General features: G+C 45.0%; 9 protein-coding genes across 9 annotated transcripts; 5 read left to right on the top strand and 4 right to left on the bottom strand.

The window, feature by feature from the left end:
• Positions 1-464: 464 nt before the first annotated feature.
• On the bottom strand, positions 465-2,729 carry BYT42DRAFT_552190 (Metalloenzyme, LuxS/M16 peptidase-like protein). The gene is made up of 4 exons (XM_051566354.1): positions 2,597-2,729; positions 2,203-2,403; positions 875-1,980; positions 465-782 (listed from the first exon to the last, which is right to left on the bottom strand). The coding sequence occupies exons 1-4, from the start codon at positions 2,651-2,653 to the stop codon at positions 776-778; spliced, it is 1,371 nt and encodes a 456-aa protein (XP_051428303.1). The 5' UTR covers positions 2,654-2,729; the 3' UTR covers positions 465-775.
• Positions 2,730-3,498: 769 nt separating this feature from the next.
• Positions 3,499-6,607, top strand: BYT42DRAFT_487457 (glycoside hydrolase superfamily; the record flags this gene model as incomplete). The annotated part of the gene is made up of 4 exons (XM_051563803.1): positions 3,499-4,084; positions 4,151-4,299; positions 4,373-4,569; positions 4,675-6,607. 4 exons carry the CDS (start codon positions 3,499-3,501, stop codon positions 6,605-6,607), a joined length of 2,865 nt encoding a protein of 954 aa, XP_051428302.1.
• Positions 6,608-7,568: 961 nt separating this feature from the next.
• BYT42DRAFT_552186 (ras guanine nucleotide exchange factor domain-containing protein) lies at positions 7,569-10,573 on the top strand. The gene is made up of 4 exons (XM_051566353.1): positions 7,569-7,836; positions 7,926-8,001; positions 8,090-9,867; positions 9,943-10,573. The coding sequence occupies exons 1-4, from the start codon at positions 7,774-7,776 to the stop codon at positions 10,378-10,380; spliced, it is 2,355 nt and encodes a 784-aa protein (XP_051428301.1). The 5' UTR covers positions 7,569-7,773; the 3' UTR covers positions 10,381-10,573.
• Positions 10,574-11,140: 567 nt separating this feature from the next.
• BYT42DRAFT_541977 (uncharacterized protein) lies at positions 11,141-11,896 on the top strand (the record flags this gene model as incomplete). Its single annotated transcript, XM_051565585.1, has 1 exon — positions 11,141-11,896. The coding sequence occupies one exon, from the start codon at positions 11,141-11,143 to the stop codon at positions 11,894-11,896; it is 756 nt and encodes a 251-aa protein (XP_051428300.1).
• Positions 11,897-12,040: 144 nt separating this feature from the next.
• On the bottom strand, positions 12,041-12,847 carry BYT42DRAFT_488224 (ribosomal RNA large subunit methyltransferase E; the record flags this gene model as incomplete). The annotated part of the gene is made up of 3 exons (XM_051563859.1): positions 12,041-12,184; positions 12,257-12,325; positions 12,401-12,847. 3 exons carry the CDS (start codon positions 12,845-12,847, stop codon positions 12,041-12,043), a joined length of 660 nt encoding a protein of 219 aa, XP_051428299.1.
• Positions 12,848-13,036: 189 nt separating this feature from the next.
• On the top strand, positions 13,037-13,909 carry BYT42DRAFT_487748 (Got1/Sft2-like family-domain-containing protein; the record flags this gene model as incomplete). Its single annotated transcript, XM_051563829.1, has 5 exons — positions 13,037-13,102; positions 13,373-13,452; positions 13,582-13,634; positions 13,712-13,776; positions 13,841-13,909. The coding sequence occupies 5 exons, from the start codon at positions 13,037-13,039 to the stop codon at positions 13,907-13,909; spliced, it is 333 nt and encodes a 110-aa protein (XP_051428298.1).
• BYT42DRAFT_552176 (D-isomer specific 2-hydroxyacid dehydrogenase) lies at positions 13,754-15,876 on the bottom strand. The gene is made up of 9 exons (XM_051566352.1): positions 15,643-15,876; positions 15,306-15,538; positions 15,207-15,233; positions 14,818-15,111; positions 14,710-14,758; positions 14,531-14,650; positions 14,345-14,447; positions 14,172-14,268; positions 13,754-14,074 (listed from the first exon to the last, which is right to left on the bottom strand). Exons 1-8 carry the CDS (start codon positions 15,776-15,778, stop codon positions 14,235-14,237), a joined length of 996 nt encoding a protein of 331 aa, XP_051428297.1. The 5' UTR covers positions 15,779-15,876; the 3' UTR covers positions 13,754-14,074; positions 14,172-14,234.
• Positions 15,877-16,255: 379 nt separating this feature from the next.
• On the top strand, positions 16,256-18,087 carry BYT42DRAFT_552172 (ATP-dependent RNA helicase eIF4A). Its single transcript, XM_051566351.1, has 5 exons — positions 16,256-16,313; positions 16,533-16,572; positions 16,666-16,745; positions 16,882-17,766; positions 17,837-18,087. The coding sequence occupies exons 1-5, from the start codon at positions 16,309-16,311 to the stop codon at positions 18,018-18,020; spliced, it is 1,194 nt and encodes a 397-aa protein (XP_051428296.1). The 5' UTR covers positions 16,256-16,308; the 3' UTR covers positions 18,021-18,087.
• BYT42DRAFT_552170 (histone-fold-containing protein) lies at positions 18,088-19,721 on the bottom strand. The gene is made up of 7 exons (XM_051566350.1): positions 19,292-19,721; positions 19,195-19,209; positions 19,076-19,137; positions 18,895-19,015; positions 18,716-18,796; positions 18,573-18,626; positions 18,088-18,500 (listed from the first exon to the last, which is right to left on the bottom strand). The coding sequence occupies exons 1-7, from the start codon at positions 19,631-19,633 to the stop codon at positions 18,309-18,311; spliced, it is 867 nt and encodes a 288-aa protein (XP_051428295.1). The 5' UTR covers positions 19,634-19,721; the 3' UTR covers positions 18,088-18,308.
• Positions 19,722-19,769: the final 48 nt, after the last annotated feature.

Here is a 19,769-nt window from a genome sequence, read left to right as displayed (position 1 = left end):
CATTTTCTCTGTGATCGGATGGGAATTTATCATGGCATACGAAAACATAAACATTGATATTATGTGTTGGATCATCGAAAAACACACTAACAGCGAGAATTTCACGTGTCAAACCCCTTCATTCGGTGATACCTGGAGAAAATACACAATAGCAAATCGCTAAATCAGTACGGCTTGTGAACTTCTAGACCCAAACGAGAATCCTAGTCTACTAATGCCTAGACCAGCATCACTTGTTGCATTGGAATCTCGAGGTCATGCCCTGGAGATAGAACATTTTCTTTTGGCAAAAAGCAGCAAATCAGCAAGCCGAAAAACTGCTGATCCATGGCACTCCTTGGCAATGATTGTCTCGAAAAGCTCTTTATGATTAAAAAAAAAATCCAATTTGTCGACTGCTGCATCAATGAGAATTAAAGGGATGATACAACATGTCCTGATATGGTAATTCAATGCATCATTCGCTCATTCCAAAAGCATTCATTTTTTTAAGCGGAACCACCTTGCTGTTGGATCCACACTATGCAGATTACATGGCGTCCCTCCTGTATCGCTTGCAACACATTTTTACCCTGTGTGCGAAAACAACTGTAGTAAGCCAGTTTATCCCAGGCGTCCGTCATGAATTGTGTTCTATAAGCGACATGAAATGCGCTAACCAATTGGTTGATCATTGTTTTGATATTTCTTTTAAATAGTAGTAATTGAACAATTTGTTTATCGATGTTTTGGAGGTCTTGTTGCGGGGTTTTTTCTATCCCTTATCTACTGGTGCTTAGAATCTATGAAATGAGAAAGACAAAACAAGAAGTCAGTTAAAATGAAATTGCACTCCTACGAATCAATCCAAATGCATATTGACGAATAACGTTACCTGTTGTAAGACATGTTGCCACGAACTCTGTTGTAGTCGGTCAAGCCTTCGACAGGACCATAACCAACCACGGCAACTTCTTGATCCCACAGATACTTGTTGGCGGCTTCACGAACGTCGGACAAGGTGACCTTGCTAATGGCGGCCTTCAATTCATCGGCAGTCATACGCTTGCCAGCGGCAAGGATCTGGCTACCAATATCCTGTGCGACAGCGCAGGTGGAGTCACGGGTGAGCAATAAACCGGCTTGGAGCTGCTGCTTTGCGCGTTCAACTTCGCTGGCAGTGACGGATGTAGACAAGCGAACCCATTCCTTCTGAGTGAAGTGGACAAAGTCATCGATCTGGGTCTTGTTCTCGGTGGCGAAGTAGATACCCCAGAGACCGGTGTTCTTGTATCCCATGTTGATGGAGGCGAACGAGTTGGCAAGGTGGTTACCGTTGACAATGGTGGACAATCGGGAAGACAAGTTGGCGGAAGCGCCCAAGTTCTTATCCCAAGAGCCGATCAAAGCTTGCATGACAGCCAACTTGAAGTAGTCGGGAGTGAGGTAGCCGGCACCTTCGACAGCCATGGCAATGTGAGCTTGAGGAAGAACGTCATCACGGAGACGGATTTCCGAACCGGTGAAGACGGGCTTGGCGAATTGAGCGGGGGCACCAGACTCGAGCTGACCAAAGCTCTTCTCAGCAGCGCGAACAAGTTCATCGTGGTTCACATCACCGGAACCGACGAGGACCATGCGGCTGGCGGTGTAGTTTTCCTTCTTGTAGGCAGCCAAATCCTCAGCCGTCAAACCCTCCACAGTTTCCTTGACACCGGCAACAGGACGGCTCATCGAATCACCCTGGAAAGCGGTGGCGTGCAAATGATCAAAGACGACCTGGACGGCATCGTTTTCGGCCTTGGATTGTTCGCGCAAGACACTGTTGCGAGTGCTGTTAATGGCGGCATTGTCGATGGTGGGGTTCTGAATCAAATCAGCGAGAATCTGGACAGACTGGGAAGCGCTAGCACCCAAGGTCTTGGCAGCGTAGAAAGTCTGCTCACGAGTAGTGCGAGCATTGAGGATACCACCGACCTTTTCGAAAGACGAAGCTTGGCTCTAAAGGAAATAATAAAAGAGAGAACGAAAAAAAAAAAAAAGGAACGAGGGTCAGATAAAACGCGTTTCCATAATCAGCAAAAATCCTCCTTTGTCCCATCCTTCCATAAATGCTATCCACGGGGGGAAAATCCAAGAGCCACTTGTCATAGAATGACGAGAAAGAGGTCGTGGTTTTACGTTTGATACAGGAAGGAAAAGTAATTGAAAGGGGTAGCTCACCTTGATAGCGAGGTGTTCCAAGAAGTTGGCAGCACCGTTCGTCTTGGCAGTCTCCGAACGAGAACCTGCATCAATCCACACACCGACGGTGGCGGCACCAGCATTGGCGTTTTCTTCGGTGGCGATGGTCAAACCGTTGGGAAGAACGGTGGTGCGTGTAGCAGCGGCTTGCTTAGCAGCGGTTGCCAAAGGACGCACAAACTGGTTACAAAGGAAGAAAAAAAATGAAACAAAAAACGTGAATTAGCAACGGATGTTGGGTTTACGTTGATCGGGGGAATGAAAGTGGCGTTGAAGAGATGGTGTTATTGTTTGTCACGACGTGGTCGTTTTTGGGGGGGCTTTTCGTGGATGTTGTTGACATTGTCAGGAATGAAAGAAGAAGGATATTTACCTGCTTGGTCAAGTTGACGTTGGATTGAAGGGTATTCGAAAGTAGTTTGGAAGCCATGAAGGAAGAGTGGGGGAAGAACGACAAATAGAGAAAAGTATTCAGTGGTGCCACTGGCTTTGACTGTCGAGTTACAATTCAAAAAAAAAAAAAAAAAATTGGTGAGGGGTGCCCAGGGTTGTTTACAAAAACCGCCCGGACACGAAATTTTCGGGCATTCCTTTTAAATCGGGTTCACGTCATCAAAATTACCTGATTGGAGAGAATCCGACGCGACGAAGAGGCGCTCTCTTCCAGCGGCTTCATTGTGCGTACAACCCCCAGTGCATCCTGTTTCATGATCACTGCATGCACAGGTTTATAAGCAAGATATATCCTTTTATTTCATCAGGATGATAGTGAATATATAGAAGCATTTTTCACTTTATATTGATTATGAGCTATTCCTACGGTGGAAATAAATTGCGCCAAGTCATAAAGCCCATAAACGACGTCATTTCTGCATGAGACGAAGAATTTAGTGCACGCTTCTTGGCTTTTCTCTTTTTCTTTTTCGTTCTCGAGATAATTTATTGGCCAGTCGTATGCGTGTGGTTGCTTTCAGTAATCAAGAATAATAACGTATGGCTGATATGACACCGCTTTATTCCTTGTTCGCTATTATACCGGCCTTGCTTTCGGGTTTCGTGTATTACGCTCATCAGCGCACGTGGGGTACTCTCGATATCACCACGGAATCAGTCGCTTACAATCGCACACAGTACCATGACATTCTCGACTGGGATAAGCACGCGCTTTCCATTCAAGGGGAACCGACTATGCTGTTCTCGGGCGAATTCCACTATTGGCGTGTCCCCGATCGGGAACGCTGGCCAGCGATTCTGAAGCAGTACCGATCCGCTGGCATGAATACCATTCGTATCTATTTCCACTGGGGATACCATTCACCGGACGAAAACGTCTATTTATTCGACGGTAATCGTGATGTGGACTACCTGTTGAACTTGTGCGAGGAACTGGGACTCTTTGTCTTGGCCGCTCCGGGACCTTATATATGCGCCGAAACTCAAGGTGGAGGCTACCCGGCTTGGCTTATTGCGAAACGCGACCTCAGAATACGACATAACCAGTTCATGCTGTGGCGCAAGTACGATCCCAAATTCGCCGCCTACGAAATTCAGTGGCTGAACCATATCCTTCCTATTCTCGGCAAACACCAAATCACCGATCAGGCTCACGGCAAAAAGAGGTGCGTCCTCGCTGTTCAAATTGACAATGAACTATTCGAAACCCTCGGTCATCTCCTTCCTGTGGGTCTACGCGATCAGATGCGCGTGCTTGCCAAGGCAGCCAGAGACGCAGGAATCACCGTGCCTTTATTCACCAATGACGGGTTTGAAGAAGGTGGATGGAACCCACGCAAACATGAAAAAAGTCAAGGAGCCAAGCAGAAATTCGGCATTGATCTGTACGGGTTCGATAAATATGTTGGTAAGCAAAAACCTTAACACTGCATAATCAAGAACAACCACTAAAACATGATTTTACTTGCGATAGTCTTTCCTCCTTCCAGCTCACCAAAGACTTGGTTGATCAATGCAGATTCTATGGCCGATGCGTGGGGCGAATGGAGCGTAAAACAAATGGAAAAATCGATGGATGGCTTGGAAAAGAAGGTGCGCGGATTTGGACATGGTGCAGCCGAGGTATGTGATGGATATTCATGAAAAAAGAATGCTCGGCCATTTTCAGTAACCAATATGTCTTTGGTCAATGCAGTCGCCACTATTTGTCCCCGAACTCCAAGGTGGATGGTTTAACCATTACCAATTGAATCATACTTATGATACGATCTATAACTATTTTGGCGATCATTACACTAAAATTCTCGTGGAAACCTTACTGGCTCAAGGTTCAAGCATGATAAACCTTTATATGGTTTATGGAGGTACCAACTGGGGGATGCTTGGCGATCCGTAAGTGTCAACCTCTTTTTTATCTTTCTTATACTCTCTTTTTTCTCGGTGTTGGATCATGATTAATGTGGATCAGATATTGACATCTTTGTTTGTTCTTATTAGCGATGTGTATACTTCGTATGATTACTCGGCGTGTATTCGGGAATATGGTTACATGTCTTCTCGCGGCCGCTTGCTTCGGCAAACGATTTTATTCGCTCGTTCCTTCGATCCTTATTTCACCAAAACCGACCTGGTACAACATGCTAGCGTCAAAACCTCCATCCCTCATGTATTGAATCGACAACGTGTGGCCGTCGGCGCCGATCAAGCCGTGGAATTCAACTTTTTCCGTAACTTTGATCGCAAAAAGCGTGATAATTTCGAAGTCTCGGTCCGTTACAACGATCAAGCTTTCAGTTTAGGCTGTCACTTGCCCTACAAAACCTCGTTTATTGGCATTGGCAATTATCAAACGGCCAATGGTCTGCATCTCATTGTATCCACCGTTCCAATCCTTGCTCGCATGTTACATCCGAACGGCAACGACGAGGTCTGGGTCGTTGAACCCAACGAGATTGGTGCGATGGCGTTTATGAAGAAAGCCTTGAGCATGACCGGCAATATGCAAAACGATGTGTGGCGGCAGGAGGGCCAAGTCATGATATTGACATTTGAAAAAACCAACGGATGGACCAAACTCGCTACCACCACCGGCAATCTCTATCTTGTTGGTTTGACCGGTGAGGATGCGAAAACACTGTACGCCGAATTTCAAGAACCTTACTGGAATCAGGGAGTCAAACGTTCTCCAGCTTTTCTTGCCTGGGGCGCAGACGATATGTTTTACAACCCTCATGATAAGCACCTGGAAGTCAATTATCACCCGTCGAATCGAAATCTTCAAGTATTGTCCTTTGATACGTCGACCGACCGTCGTTTACTTCACAACTTCAAGGGCGTGTACGAACAGCTCCCCCTGGTCCGTACCGCAGATTTGAAACAACATGCCCATCAACAGTTCCCGCTGCCGATTGTGGTGTCCTTAAGTCATTGGGAAGCACGTCCCGTCTACTTTGAAAAACTACCTTGGCAACCGTTGATGCACCGTCCTCATGATGGTCGTCTGACATGGGACTCGTTGGATTATCATTTTACCAGCGGCCATACGGTGTATCAAACAACGTTTCTTACGCCATCTCAGCAACAGCCCAAAGTGAAATTATCCCTCAATGCCCGCCATCGCAGCACGGTGCTCCTTAACGGGCGCATTGTCGGTGGCCACACTACCTATTCACGCCAACTGTTTGCTCCCGGCGCCAAAATTGGTCCTGATCCATGGTTCCTAGGATCGCATACTTACGACCTGTCCCCCTACTTGTCTCGGGAAGGCCGATTGGAAAACCAGCTCGTCATTCTGGTGAGCAACTTTGGGTTGCACCGCCAAGCTTTCGTCATGGACGATGTTCGTAACCCGCATGGAATCATCAAGGCCACTCTCAGTGGACTTTCGCACAATGAGACGCAGCGAGCTCAAGATGCATGGCAAATTGCCGGTGTGGATGTGCGCAAATTGGATAATCCCTTTAATACCGTCGGAGTCCCCGATGAACGTGCAACATTGCCTTGGACTCAATGCAACGGTGTGCAACAGGAAAAATCGATGTATCGATTCCCTGTGCTTTTAGACGATGGCGCACGATGGATGCGATTCCGATTTGATCACGGCCTCAAGAGTGCTAGCGCCAGTTTTAATATTCCTCTTCGTTTGCATCTGGAAGGACAATGGACCGGTTACATTTACTTGAACGATCATCTCATGGCGCGTTATTACGGCAACGGAGACAGTCCTCAGCACGACTTTTATATTCCGGAGGGATGGGTGCAAAGGCGCAAAAACGAAGTGAAAATGCTGGTTTATACATGGCACGACACCGAAGCCGAGATTTCGATTGCGGGCTGGCCTATTGATATGGAAACAGGAAATTTACTGAAGGATCACGAATCGGGACAAAAGGAATACATGGTATGGAAGGATCAATTCCATGTCATTTAAGAATGACCCTTGTCACTTTTGAAACTCCTTCCTCATGTTCAGCGCCCTAAGATAAAAAGGTCCCAATTCATTTTCCGGTCGCATTTTTATCACTTCCTTTACGGTCCTCCTTATCAAGCAGTTCTACAACTCATGTAAAGGGCCGGAATATGTATATATTTGCGCAAGTCGTAATAAAAATAAAAGACCTGAAAGTGACGGCCATGTTTATCGCAACAGCAAAGACTGTCAAGTTGTCCCAAAGTCTTCTGTTTGCATCGTAATCCAAACTTTTAAGATGACGGACTTCAACTGCTCCAATGTCATATCACTTTATCCTGCCAAATAGTACACATTTTATTGCTCTCTACATGTTTCTGCAATACTATTTGGGTATCATTATTTCGTTTGCAATTGGTGGATGTCACTCATACGAATAAAATAAGTGGTCCAAGTCCCAAACACGGTCGTAAAGAACTAGAGTCAGCTCAATCGACCCTCATACCATTCAAACTTTGCAACGATCGTTTTATAGTGTCTTGCACAACAGATTATCAGTCTCTTTACCGATTTTTCTTCTCCACTTCTAAAGTAACGCGTTTTACTTGATAAAAACGTACAGCTAACAGAAAATGGTAATTTTTGCTCGAGGTGTGGTCAAAGGAAATTGGAACAATTGCGACATTTTGACGATGGATTAATCCATGTGTGCAGCTGGCAGCAAGGTGTCGTCAACCACAGTTGCAATAACGATTTTATGGCAGCTATTGTCAATGGCCGAAAAACGTCCAGCAACATATCCTCGCTCATCGTACCTGTAATAAAAAAAAAGAGTGGGATGGTTGCAGTGGGTGAGTTAAGTATCAGATGCAAAAATACGAGCCACTTTTTATAGGGCATTTTAAAATTACGGTAGTTCCCCCTTTTTTTGTGGGTCACTGTACACGATAATGAATGCTTATTTGATTGCATGGATTAAACTATCGTTTCTTTTTCTCTTTTCTTTTTTTTTCCTTCCTTTTCCCTCATTCTTTCCAAATCTGTAATTGCTTACTTTATCCTTATTCTTATTTTCCCTGTTCATCATTACAATTTTCTTAACTGTTGTCCCTGTATTCCGTTTTCCTCAATTTTCATTTTTTATCTCGCTTTAGTCATCCTGATCGCTCTTTCCCATCGTGTTCATCATGGAAGATGTTCAATCTTCTTTGGCTTTTGCTCTTGAGTACCAACAGCAGGGCCAACTAAAGGTGCGTTTTCATAGCTTAAAAAAATATAAAGACAAATAAACAGGCACACGATTTCCCAGGAACAAGAAACTGAACTTATCCATTTGTAGGACGCTTACATGACCTATCTGTCCACGGCACAACAAGCTTTAAGAACGTTTTTCGATGTCCGGTTCGTCCATTGTTGTGCGTTTTCCTTATCGGACATAGCCCAAACTTTATGAAAATGGAACGCAAAAAAAGCCTAACTGTTAAAAAACAACCCAACTGATAGCCATCGTATCTCCACCTCCGGATTATCATTCATCGTTGACCGTCATACGAGAATGCTTGAAGCATCTCGAGAGTATGCTGGAACCGCATGGCGGTCCTACTACTTCAGTGCAGAATCGGAACGTAGTAGATAACGCTTATACTGGCGTTCATCAAGTGAAAAAAATACCGCCACCACCCGTACCACCAAAACCATCTGTTGTTCACCATATAAAGCCTGTGTTACCACCGAAACCCATGCGCACCAATCCCTGTCGGCCCCCTTCCTCATTTTCCTTGTCATCCAAAGAAGCCGGCCCGTCGCCGGTTGAGCCCACGGCTCCGTGGACCCAATCACATCCCCGTTATCACGTACGGACTCAAAGCATGCCATCCACCGCTTCATATCCATCTCCATCGGATCATGCAGACGAGGATAGCAGTACCTCGGTTCTTTACGAAGATGGTCAAGTGGATCCGACTCACCTTGTGCCAGCGCAAACCCATCATGGTGATACACTTATTCCTCTTTCCTCTTCACCTCAGCACGATCATGTACCTCTGATACCTATACCCCCTTTACTTACCACGCATCGCATACTGCAATCAAAGCTGGACGAGCTCGAGCTTGCATTGAAAGACTATAGAGAAAGAAAGCAACAAGCACAAAATGACCCTCTCACCGAAGATGAGCTGAACCAGGCCATTCTTCGATATACCCCCTACATAGCCGAAGCCAAGCATACGTTGAACCGTGTTCGTACGTTGTATATGAGCGCAGCCACCATTCCTACCATTCTTCACTTCCAACCTTCACTGGTAGCCTATCAGTTGACCACGATTGAATCGGCTATTTTCCGCGCTATTCCCAGCCATGCTCTGCTCGAACATCATCCCAGGACACCCCATCCACGGGTCGTCGCTTCGACCGACTTTTTCAACTTTATCACACGATCGATCGAGCATTCCATCTTACTTCCTCAAGAAGCGTCATCTCGTGCTCAACATATCAACCACTGGATCACCATAGCATCCAAATGCCATGAATTCCGTAACTATCAATCGTTGAAAGCCATTGTCTGCGCGCTAGGTACGCCTCCCGTAGAGCGATTACGACGAACGTGGGCTTACATTCCCAAAAAGAGCATGGCCAAGCTCGATTCATTGATGGAACTCATGTCCGAAGCCGAAAACTACGGTCGATATCGAGAACACATGGGTATGGTCAGTACCACAGTGGTGAATGGCAAAAGCGTGGCAAGCATTCGTGCCCAGTGTTACAGCCAACCCACGGTGCCATTTCTCGGCACTTTTATCCATGATATGACGTATCTGATCACCGCCGTCAAACAACAGCAGCAACAGCAACACCAACCATCAGAAAACGTTGTGGCGGACGATCCTCGCGTGGCCGATTTATTGCACATGATGGAACAATTCCAGGCGTGTCCGGCCTATCCTTCGTCTCCCCCGTCCAACTATGTCCGATTTAAACGGTCTTCACCCACCAAACACCATCATGGCTCCCATCATCCTCACCATCACATTCGTCCTGTGCTTTCAAAAGCCCTGCAACGGAGCAAATCCGGCATTGGACGTCTCAGCGGTGGTGCCTCGTCTCTATTTGGTAACAACCACAATAACAGCAGTAGCACCAGTATCCATACACAACAGAGTGTGGGTCATATGGGAAACACTGACAAACATGATGGAAAGGACGATGATGACCTGGATGAACAACAGAAATTGATTACCCATTTTATTCTGATGCGGCCCTGGGTAAGCGAGGCATTGGTCGATGTAAGTATAAGCATACTGTGATGCTATAGCTTGTGTAGCGAGTGACTGATTGGCCCGTCCTCTTTTTCTTTTCAGGAACTAAGTACGTTACGTGAGCCACCAAGACAGAAGAGCATGTCTTTCGGTCGAGTTAGTTCTGGTACTTGCAGCGGTCAGTATTCCAGTTCGGTTCTCAGCAATGCCAGTTCGATTATGCGATTCAGTATCAGTGGCACAAGCGACAGCCGTCCTAGCAGCGTCGATGATACATTTTACGATGAGACTGGCGCTGGTGTAAAACATACTATCGATCGCGGCCGACCTCAAGGAATGGATAATGATGTCGAGGATCTTTCTCAGGCCACATCAGGCATGTGGCCTTACAGCGTCCCAGATGACGCGTATGATGAGGATGAGGAGGGAGGCCGTGTTAGTATGGAGAACACGAGTGGTTCACATCAATATTGGGAAACCCCTCCAACGATACCCCCTCGTCCCTCCATCCGTCCGATAAAGTCCTACAATGATCGGTGAAAATTTTAAATGTTCTGCGTCAAAAAAATCATCGATATTGCTGGGCAACTTCGAATGATGTGACGAGTTATACTTTGTCTTTGTAATATGTACCATTCGGCATGTATTGTTGATATTTCCGTTATAAAAACAATTTGGATAGAATAGAGCTTCAAGGTGTCACCGCAGCATTGACTGCATGCTGCAAGTATTTGCTGGCTTTTACATACTTTTTACACTGTGCAGAAGAAAATCAAAGACAATGAGATATGGCATGGTGGGTGGTCATTTAGAGAATGTTCTACGTTGTCACAGTGTTTTCCATGTGACTGGTTGATGGCGGAACACGGACCGGTATGTACAGATGCACAAGTGCTTATTGAAAAAGCGGAGGACGTTTTTGCTTCACACTTTATGTTCAGTTATCTACAGCATGCTTTTTTGCTGTAAGGATTCATTCAACTTGCAGTGAGAGTGCCGTAAGTGCCGTAAGTGCCGTAAGTGCGATAATAGTGAAATGACCGCATAGTTGGCTAGGTTGAACCGTCTAGAATTTTAGTTGGCACTGTCATTTGGGATTTGCATTTCTACATTATTCACTTGGGGAATGTGCTGTTTACAATTTTTTTTTTTTTTTTACCAATGCTGTCGTAATGCGATCTTGCATTGTAGCCACTTTTATTTTTCTATCTTTTTCCAATCTTTTGATCAGAGCACTTTCATTACTTTCATATTTTAAGGCTTTCGAAAAACCTTTTTTCTTTTATTTTCGTCAGAACTCATGCTAGCATTACCCAGCGATGGCAGAGGAAATGATCAACAGGCGTTGGCATTGAAGGATATTATCCATATACTGTATCAGTTATCGGCTCAAGTAGATAAATTAGAGCAAGCCGTAGCGAACAAAGAAGCAATGACACCGGATGACAGCACGCATTCCACGTTACATGTCCAATCTCCCAATGTTTCCACCGCTTACTCCGAATTGATTAAACGATTGGGCTTATCCGATATAGACCAAGAGCATAGCAAGGACCCGCTGGACGCCGCCTATATGCATTGGTGCACTTTGATGCGCTGTCTTCCGTTCATGGACACTGAATCACAAACGTATGTGCGCACCGTGTCAACGTACGCCATGCGTCATCTGTTGCGCCATAAGAAGAAGCCATTGCCTGCTGAACCCGTCCACGATAATATGATCACCAAAGAACCGGTTCCTTCCATCCATTATTCTTCGCAGTATCTGGATGAGGCAGCTCGTAAAAGGGCCGACGGCTGGGTCCCCACTCCCCAACAATGCTATGAGCCCATGCTATCATACCCTGTGCCTTTCTCAATGATGCCTTCTTCCACGTCATCGCCCTCGTTGCGTTCTGCGCGACCTAAGCTCCGCCAGTGGTTCAAGCGACATCATCGAGTAGCTCCAGAGAACGCATCCGTAGCGCCAAAGGATGTTACGTTATCATCGGAAGAATGCGACCGAAAATCGTCAGCGTGGCTTGGAAAAGATCAAAAGTGGCGCGGCCGCGTATGATGTGTACATATTTTAGAATAAAAAACAAGAAACCGCTGATAGCGTATATCGAACGTCTCCCTTTCGTCATGCTTCTTAGGTTGGTTTTCTTTTTCGTCATCAATAGGTCGCCATCAATAGGTAATGTGAAGGATTACTCTTCAGTCATTTGGAGGGCAAATAGTTCAATGCTACAAAGAATCCTTCTGTCGACTTTTTGCGTGACGCTTCAGGCTTCTCTTGTTTCACTTTGCCAAAGAGTGTCTGCAACTTTTTCCGGAATTCAACTTCACTTCCTCCCATGAGGAACTAAAAAGTACAAGGTCAATATCACATTCTTTTACATCAAGACGCGCCCCAATTTCTCATTGCGACAGTTACCTTGGCAATAAACGCACCTCCTGGTTTGAGAGTCGTTTGAGCAAACATTAAAGCTGATTCACAAAGTTCCTATGGGAGAACATCCGCTATCAGATCAGGGTTTCGGTCGCGAGAATAATATTCAATGGGAACGTATTTTTTTACCATTGAACGAGCATGATCTGCTACATGATTTCCGGAGAAACTGGGTGCCATATCAGAGCATACCAAGTCGGCTTTGCGATCACCGAGGATAGTTCGAACAGAGGCCTGAGTTTGGGGATACATAAAGTTGCCCTGGATCAAGTGGGCACCGGGAATCGGATCGATCGGCAACAGATCAATGCCAATCACAAGACCTTTGCCCTGAACCTTTTTAGCCGCCACCTGAGTCCAGCCACCTGGAGCGGCCCCACAATCGATGACGGTATATCCGTTCCGCAGAACGCGGTATTTATCATTGAGCTGAACAAGTTTAAAGGCACTGCGAGCACGGAATTGGTTCGATTTCGCGGCCTTCACAAACGGATCGCGAGCCTGCCTTTGAATCCAGCCTTTAGAAGATGTCGAGTAACATTGCTTTCGACCAAATATGACGCGTGCCACGTTCATTGTTCAGAGTAAAAAGTGACGGTGAACGGGAAAAACGGCAAGTCAGAAAACAAAAAAGACTATGTAACTTTTGGGGTCACATGAAAGGAATTTTTTGTCACGATGAAATGAAACCCCGACCGTTTCCATTGTCAGCCATGGTGGCAACACGGTCCATGTTCTCTGAAGGTTTTCCACGAATTCATCAATATGGCGTTTGGTTTCTTTTCGGGTGAATTCAGCGATCAGGGCGTCATGGACGACGGTAACCTCTTTGTTATTTGGCAATTGTTGTGTTGAAAACCTGGAACTCACGCGCCAACTAGGCAATTGGCGCTTCTGCGGCTTGACCCGTATGCAGCGTCTTTATGCTTTTGGAGCATGGTATGTCAACCGAAATCCAAGCAATGAAAGACCCAGTATATTAATATCATGGCCTTTAGCTTTGTCATTGGCATGATTATATCCATTTTGGTAGGTATAATGCAGAGCGCCATGGTGTTTGAACCCTATCGAAACTAATGTTCGGAATGACTTATTGTCCAGTCGACGCTGTTTTTGTTGGGAGGAAACGTTGTCGGTTTTGCCATCATATACAGTATCGGCAACGTAATTTCATTATTCAGGTAAACCACTTTGTACAGTGACTAAAGGGTCATCGTGATAAAAAAGAAAAGTCACTAATAAATCCATGCAAACCAAAAAAAAAAAAAAAAAAAAAAAAAAAAAAAAAAAAAAAAAAAAAACCCATTCAGTTTAACGTTCATTATCGGTATCCCAAAGCAGATTAAGACCATGTTTGCTCCAGGTGAATTTTTCGTCTTCACCACAAATGATTGATGAACATTACATCCTAATCTGTGGTTATTTTAACTTCGAATTTAGTGCGCTTTTGGGCCACAAGTATTTACCTGGCACTGCTGGTACTGACACTTGTTCTCTCTATATTGGTAAGTATCGCTGAATCAATTACTCTTGAATCACACAGCTCAAATTTGCTTCGTTTATCATTAGCTTCACAATTTCGTGCTGTCTATCGTGTTGGTGATTATTCAGTTTTGCGCATTGGTGTGGTACTCGTAAGTATAATCTCGTAACTATGAAAGAGGATATAGACATCTGATATCCATTGCATTTTAGAGCCAGCTATATTCCCTATGGTCGCGAAATTATTCGACGATTTTTTGGCAGCTGCATTACTTCCATCTAGGCTCCTCGTTATCGTTGTATATTTATATAAAAGAACTACTAAGATTAAATAAATATTATTTGATACAGTTAGAATTGCAGGTATCTATGATTCAGTCCTGCTACAGTATGCTCATGAAAGGGCAAGGGTACGTACGAATTGATGCCGTGCCTCGACCATGATTGACCAAAACTATCTGCTAACGGCATCTGGGATGTCTTAATAAACGAAGAACTTGCGCAACACAGATGGTCTATGCTCCGATTTTCATGTATGGAGGAATATGAATACATTTGTTTATGTACGAAAAAGAGATAGCGATACATTACTGATCTGGCACAGCAAAGGGCAATGCCGCGCCGGATAAGCCAGCCAGCACGTTATCTACGCACATGTCCGCCATTTTTTCTCTTGTCTCAATGGTGGCGCTTGCTAAGGACATGTACAATTTGTTTAGCGCGTCACGGGTACAGTATGATACCCTCCTTTTGGCCGTGTTTGTTATTTCCACTTACCAATATGAGGCAGAATAGTACAGTTAGGGAACTGATACAGGCGGTGATCCGTGGGAAGCGGTTCAGGCGTTGTCACATCAAGACCACACGAAGCGATCAAATTCTCTTCCAGAGCACGAACTAGCCGTTATCCGCTGTGAGTAAGCTATGCCTGATCCGGTTTTTCTTAAGTAACTTACCCAAATCATCTTGCTGTACGATACCGCCACGAGCAGTATTCACAAACACCTATGCACTTCATGGTAAACATCGATCGTCTGTGATATACAAACACTCAAACACCTTACAGCTGTTCTCTTCATCTTTTTGAAGGCATCATAATTTAGCATATGTTTGGTGGCGCGGGTCAAAGCAGCACACACGACCACATAGTCCGATTGAGCCAGTAATTCGTCCAAAGAAGCAAACTCAGCATTCACCGCATTGGGTCGCTCTTTGCGGCCCCAGTACAAGGTGCGCTGAATACCGAATGCCTGAAGACGTTTCGCTACGGCTTCTCCGATTCTTCCCAGACCAATCACGCCCAATGTTTTGCCGGTGAATTGAGATCCTAATAACCAGGTAGGTCGCCATTCTCCCCACTATGAAAATAGAAAAGGTCACGTCTACGCGTGTGAATGATCCGCAAAATGCATTGCCCGTTTAGGAAATCTTTTAAACATTGTTGTGTATGTACCTCTCCATTCTCCGCGGCGCGAATACCCTAATTCCCACCGAAAATTTGTAGATCAATGTGCTGACTCCCATGAATCATGTGTGCTTTGCGTTATTTTACCTCTTTCATCCGACGCGCAGCTGCCAATGTCAATAGCACGGTTAAATCGGCTGTAGCGTCTGTCAGCACATCGGGTGTATAACCAATGTGAATTCCTCGGGCACGAACAGCGTCAACATCGATATGATCGTATCCAACGCTCATTGTTGCGATCGTTTTGAGCTGAGGACCTGCATGATCCAATAATTCGTCGTTTATCTGGTCACTCAAGAGACAGATAACTGCGTCCACACCTACATCCGGGCAAATTTTGCGTAAGAACGTTCTATCCCATCCCATAATGCACAGCGCAAAAAGAAAGCGACACGACGCGATGCGGGTCAAACACTGTCCTTACCGGCGACGTTTGCCAGCAATTCCTCGCGCGGCATGGCAGTGTCCTTCTTCCATTGCACAAGATCAAACCCCTGGGCTTCGAGCCGTCGTTGTGCAGCCGGCGGAAGAATACGGGTACACAAAACTTTGGGTGCCATATCCGAAACAAATACAAAAAGGAAGATAGGAAAAGAGAGGTAAAAGAAAGGGAAAAGGAACCGAAGTGTCTCTTAGTTCCCATTGCTTGGTAAACTGAGTTTAGATCTTGCATTTTTTTTTCGTGATATCCATATTTGGGCACTAAAGTCTAAAAGGAATTGTGTTCGTCATATATGAGTTTCATGCCGTACAAAAGAAGTAGAATGCCTGTTATACACATTCTCAGGAACCACGCAAGGTGAATAAATTTAAGGATCGTAATATGAAACTAATGGGAAGGTACAGAAAGTCTGTTTTCGGCCAAGATCCGTTCTCCTCACTGGTTCATTCATCCCGTCAGCCATGATAAGATTGGCTGAAAACCAAATTTTCGAAAAAAAAATTTACGGTGCGGATGACGTAGTAGTCCGACTAAGGTTTGTATTTTACAGTACGCATATACAACCAAATTTTTTTTTATTTTGTCAACGGTGCCCCAAACCAGAATTTTTCCTTCCTTTTATTTAGACTTATTATAGTCATTGACAGCATGAGGTAAAGATCGCTTATTATTTGCTGCGATATGTAGCTTAGAGGACAACAGGTGGCAACGGTGTAGCATTGGGCAACATGGGAACGTTACCCTGAGGGATGGAACAATCGTCGTTGCCATTGGTGGCTTAAGAATGATAAAGAGGCTTATAGCAGAGCATTGGGTTATTACATCTGTAATATACATGGTACTCATCTAATCTCTTTTATTCATATTAATAGCAACGAACCTTTGAAAGAAGTTACTGAAAACGAGATCGAGGTGAGTGCCGATGAAAAGCTGATCCATGGGTCAAGATCCGTTTTTTTTTTTGCGATGTTCTAAACTTTCTTTTTTTTTTTTTTTCCTTCACAGTCCAACTGGGATGATGTTGTTGACAACTTCGACAACATGGGCCTCAACAACGAGCTTCTTCGTGGTATTTATGCTTATGGGTAAGTTTTTGTTTCATGGGCTTAATAAGGATGTACGCACTTCAAGACATCGTCGTTGCATTCATATGTCCGAAACATAAGGAGAGTCCTCAGACTGATGAAATGCTTGCTTTTTTTTGTATGTGTAACTTTACAGTTTCGAGCGCCCCTCGACCATTCAGCAGCGTGCTATCATGCCTGTCATCAAGGGTCATGATGTGATTGCTCAGGCCCAATCTGGTACCGGTAAAACCGCCACCTTCTCCATCTCCATTCTTCAATCTATCAACGTTGAATTGAAGGCTACCCAGGCTTTGATTCTCGCTCCCACCCGTGAGTTGGCTCTCCAGATCCAGAAGGTCGTCCTTGCCCTTGGTGATTTCATGGGCATCGAGTGCCACGCCTGTATTGGTGGTACCAACGTCCGCGAGGATATGGCCAAGCTCCAGGAAGGTTGCCACATCGTTGTCGGTACCCCCGGTCGTGTCTTTGATATGATCAACAACCGTCGTGCTTTCAAGACCGACAGCGTCAAGATGTTCGTTCTTGATGAAGCTGATGAAATGTTGTCCCGTGGTTTCAAGGATCAAATCTACGACGTCTTCCAGCTCTTGCCTGGTGACGCCCAGGTTGTCTTGCTTTCCGCTACCATGCCTGCTGATGTCATGGAAGTCACCACCAAGTTCATGCGTGATCCCATCCGTATTTTGGTCAAGCGTGATGAATTGACCCTCGAAGGTATCAAGCAGTTCTACATTGCCGTCGAAAAGGAGGAATGGAAGCTCGATACTCTCTGTGATTTGTACGAGACTGTCACTATTACCCAGGCCGTTATCTTCTGTAACACTCGCAGAAAGGTCGACTGGCTCACCGATAAGCTTCACGCCCGTGAATTCACTGTTTCCGCCATGCACGGTGATATGGACCAGGCTCAGCGTGATGTCATCATGAAGGAATTCCGTTCCGGTTCCTCGCGTGTCTTGATCACCACCGATTTGTTGGCTCGTGGTATTGATGTCCAGCAAGTTTCTTTGGTCATCAAGTAAGTTTCCTCTTAACTGCAGAAAAGAATGGATAGCGCTGGAACTAATTTGATAATTTTTTTTTCTTAGCTACGATCTTCCCTCCAACCGCGAAAACTACATTCACAGAATTGGTCGTGGTGGTCGTTTCGGTCGTAAGGGTGTTGCTATCAACTTCGTTGCCAACGACGATGTTCGCATGATGAGAGACATTGAACAGTTCTACAACACTCAAATTGAAGAAATGCCCATGAACGTCGCTGATCTTATCTAGATTGTATAGTCATCCTACATTTTTCTGCAGTTTAATGTAAAAATAAAAAAAGCAGTAAAAGTCTCGTCTAAATAACAGTCCCTTTTTTTTAATGACACGAGAATATGACGGACACGCTGGAAGGATAAAGGATGAAAGATGAAAGGCGGTTAAAAGTACAGTAAGTGTCTACATGTTTATATATGAAAAGGTTGCATCTGTTTTTTGATGGGTTCCTTAAAGATAAAAAGGACGGCGAGACCGATTTTTGTCGTCTTCGCACTTCTTATGGTTTGTAAAATTTCAGTTTTATGCAGAAGATGTATTGTCAGGCTGGCTCTGAGGTGCGCTCGATAGAGTGGATGGTTGCGAATGGCCGGACGAATTTTGTGCTGCAGCGGCGGCGGCGGCGGCGGCGGCTGCTGCAGCAGCATAGGGGTGTTGTTGCGCAGCAAACTGTTGCAATTGTAATTGATATTGCTGTACTTGCTCCGGTGTCAGCTGGAATCCATGTAACAGGTAAGCATTCCTTATCATGCATTAGCCATAAGGATTCTGTTGATGTTGATTTACCTGCGATAACTGAGGGTAATAGGCAGCAGCGGTATCGATTGGATGTCCAGCCATCTATTCAGTTGAATTCCTTTTAATGGGAATTCTTGTCGGTGCAGAACCCTCCATGGAAAGAGAGGATAATGTCTTAGCTTTTTATTTACCTGTGTAGATGCATACTGTGGCATATTCGATGATTGGTAATAGTTTGCATAGCCGCTTTGATCATACATTTGATTGGTCGACTAAATGAGAATACAAACATCAACAACGTAATTACAGACAACTTAATTACAGACAGCGTAATTTTTTTACGCGAATATCTGCCAAACATAGCGCTTACTTTGGCAGCTTCTTCACGGGGCACAATATCGATCAAGAAGTCACACATGTCGGTTTTGGTGATGGCCGTGGCGATATCCGATCGCTGCAGGGTGCGTCGTTTATTTTCTTCTGCATGAACCCTAGATACGATGAGTCAGTTGACATTTCCACATTTAGATTATATAAAGCGAGGTTCTTACCATGCACGCTTGGTTAATTCAGTGATAAAGATTTCACAACCTTTAGCAAACAGTATAGGTGCCTATCATATCATGATTCGTCATTATATCCAAGTTAACCGTGTCTTTTTCAAGCAAACCTCGGCACTGATCATCTATCCATGCAAAACCAAGCGTCGTTAGGTGGAATAAAACCTCATAGGCTTGTAGTTGAGATGGACACCGAGACACACGTACCTTGACATCTTGATCGGTCTTCATGACTTTTTTAATTCGCGCCAAAGGTAAAGGGTGGTTCTTAAAGTCGGAATCGAAGGATTCTGCTAGGCGCATTTGCTCTTGCCAGAACTGACCGAGATCGAAAACAGGATGCGCACTGGAGGCTCGCGCGGCAGGAGGTATAACGTGTTGAGGCGGTGGGTGTTGTGGTATGGTTCCTCCAGGTGCGTTGGGCTGTTGTTGAGACGACATAGGGCCCTGGTGTTGATATTGCTGTTGGGCAGTCGATAACCCGATGTCTACCAAACGACGACCGGAGGTATCACTCTGCTGACCATGGGGAGGATGTTGCGAAGCCATATTGTTCCCAAAGCGCAGTAAAAAGAAAAGGACACTGGGCGGGTTTCACTTAGGAAAATGCAATGACAGCGATACCGATAAAAAAAACCCAGTCCTCTTTTTTTTTCGACAACTAGAAATCGGGGCGAAAATGAAG

Source organism: Radiomyces spectabilis (assembly GCF_025331425.1).
Source record: "Radiomyces spectabilis strain NRRL 2753 chromosome Unknown BYT42scaffold_1, whole genome shotgun sequence".
NCBI lineage: Eukaryota > Fungi > Mucoromycota > Mucoromycetes > Mucorales > Radiomycetaceae > Radiomyces > Radiomyces spectabilis.
Note: the sequence above shows the minus strand (reverse complement) of the source record. Positions and strands in the feature narration are given on the sequence as shown.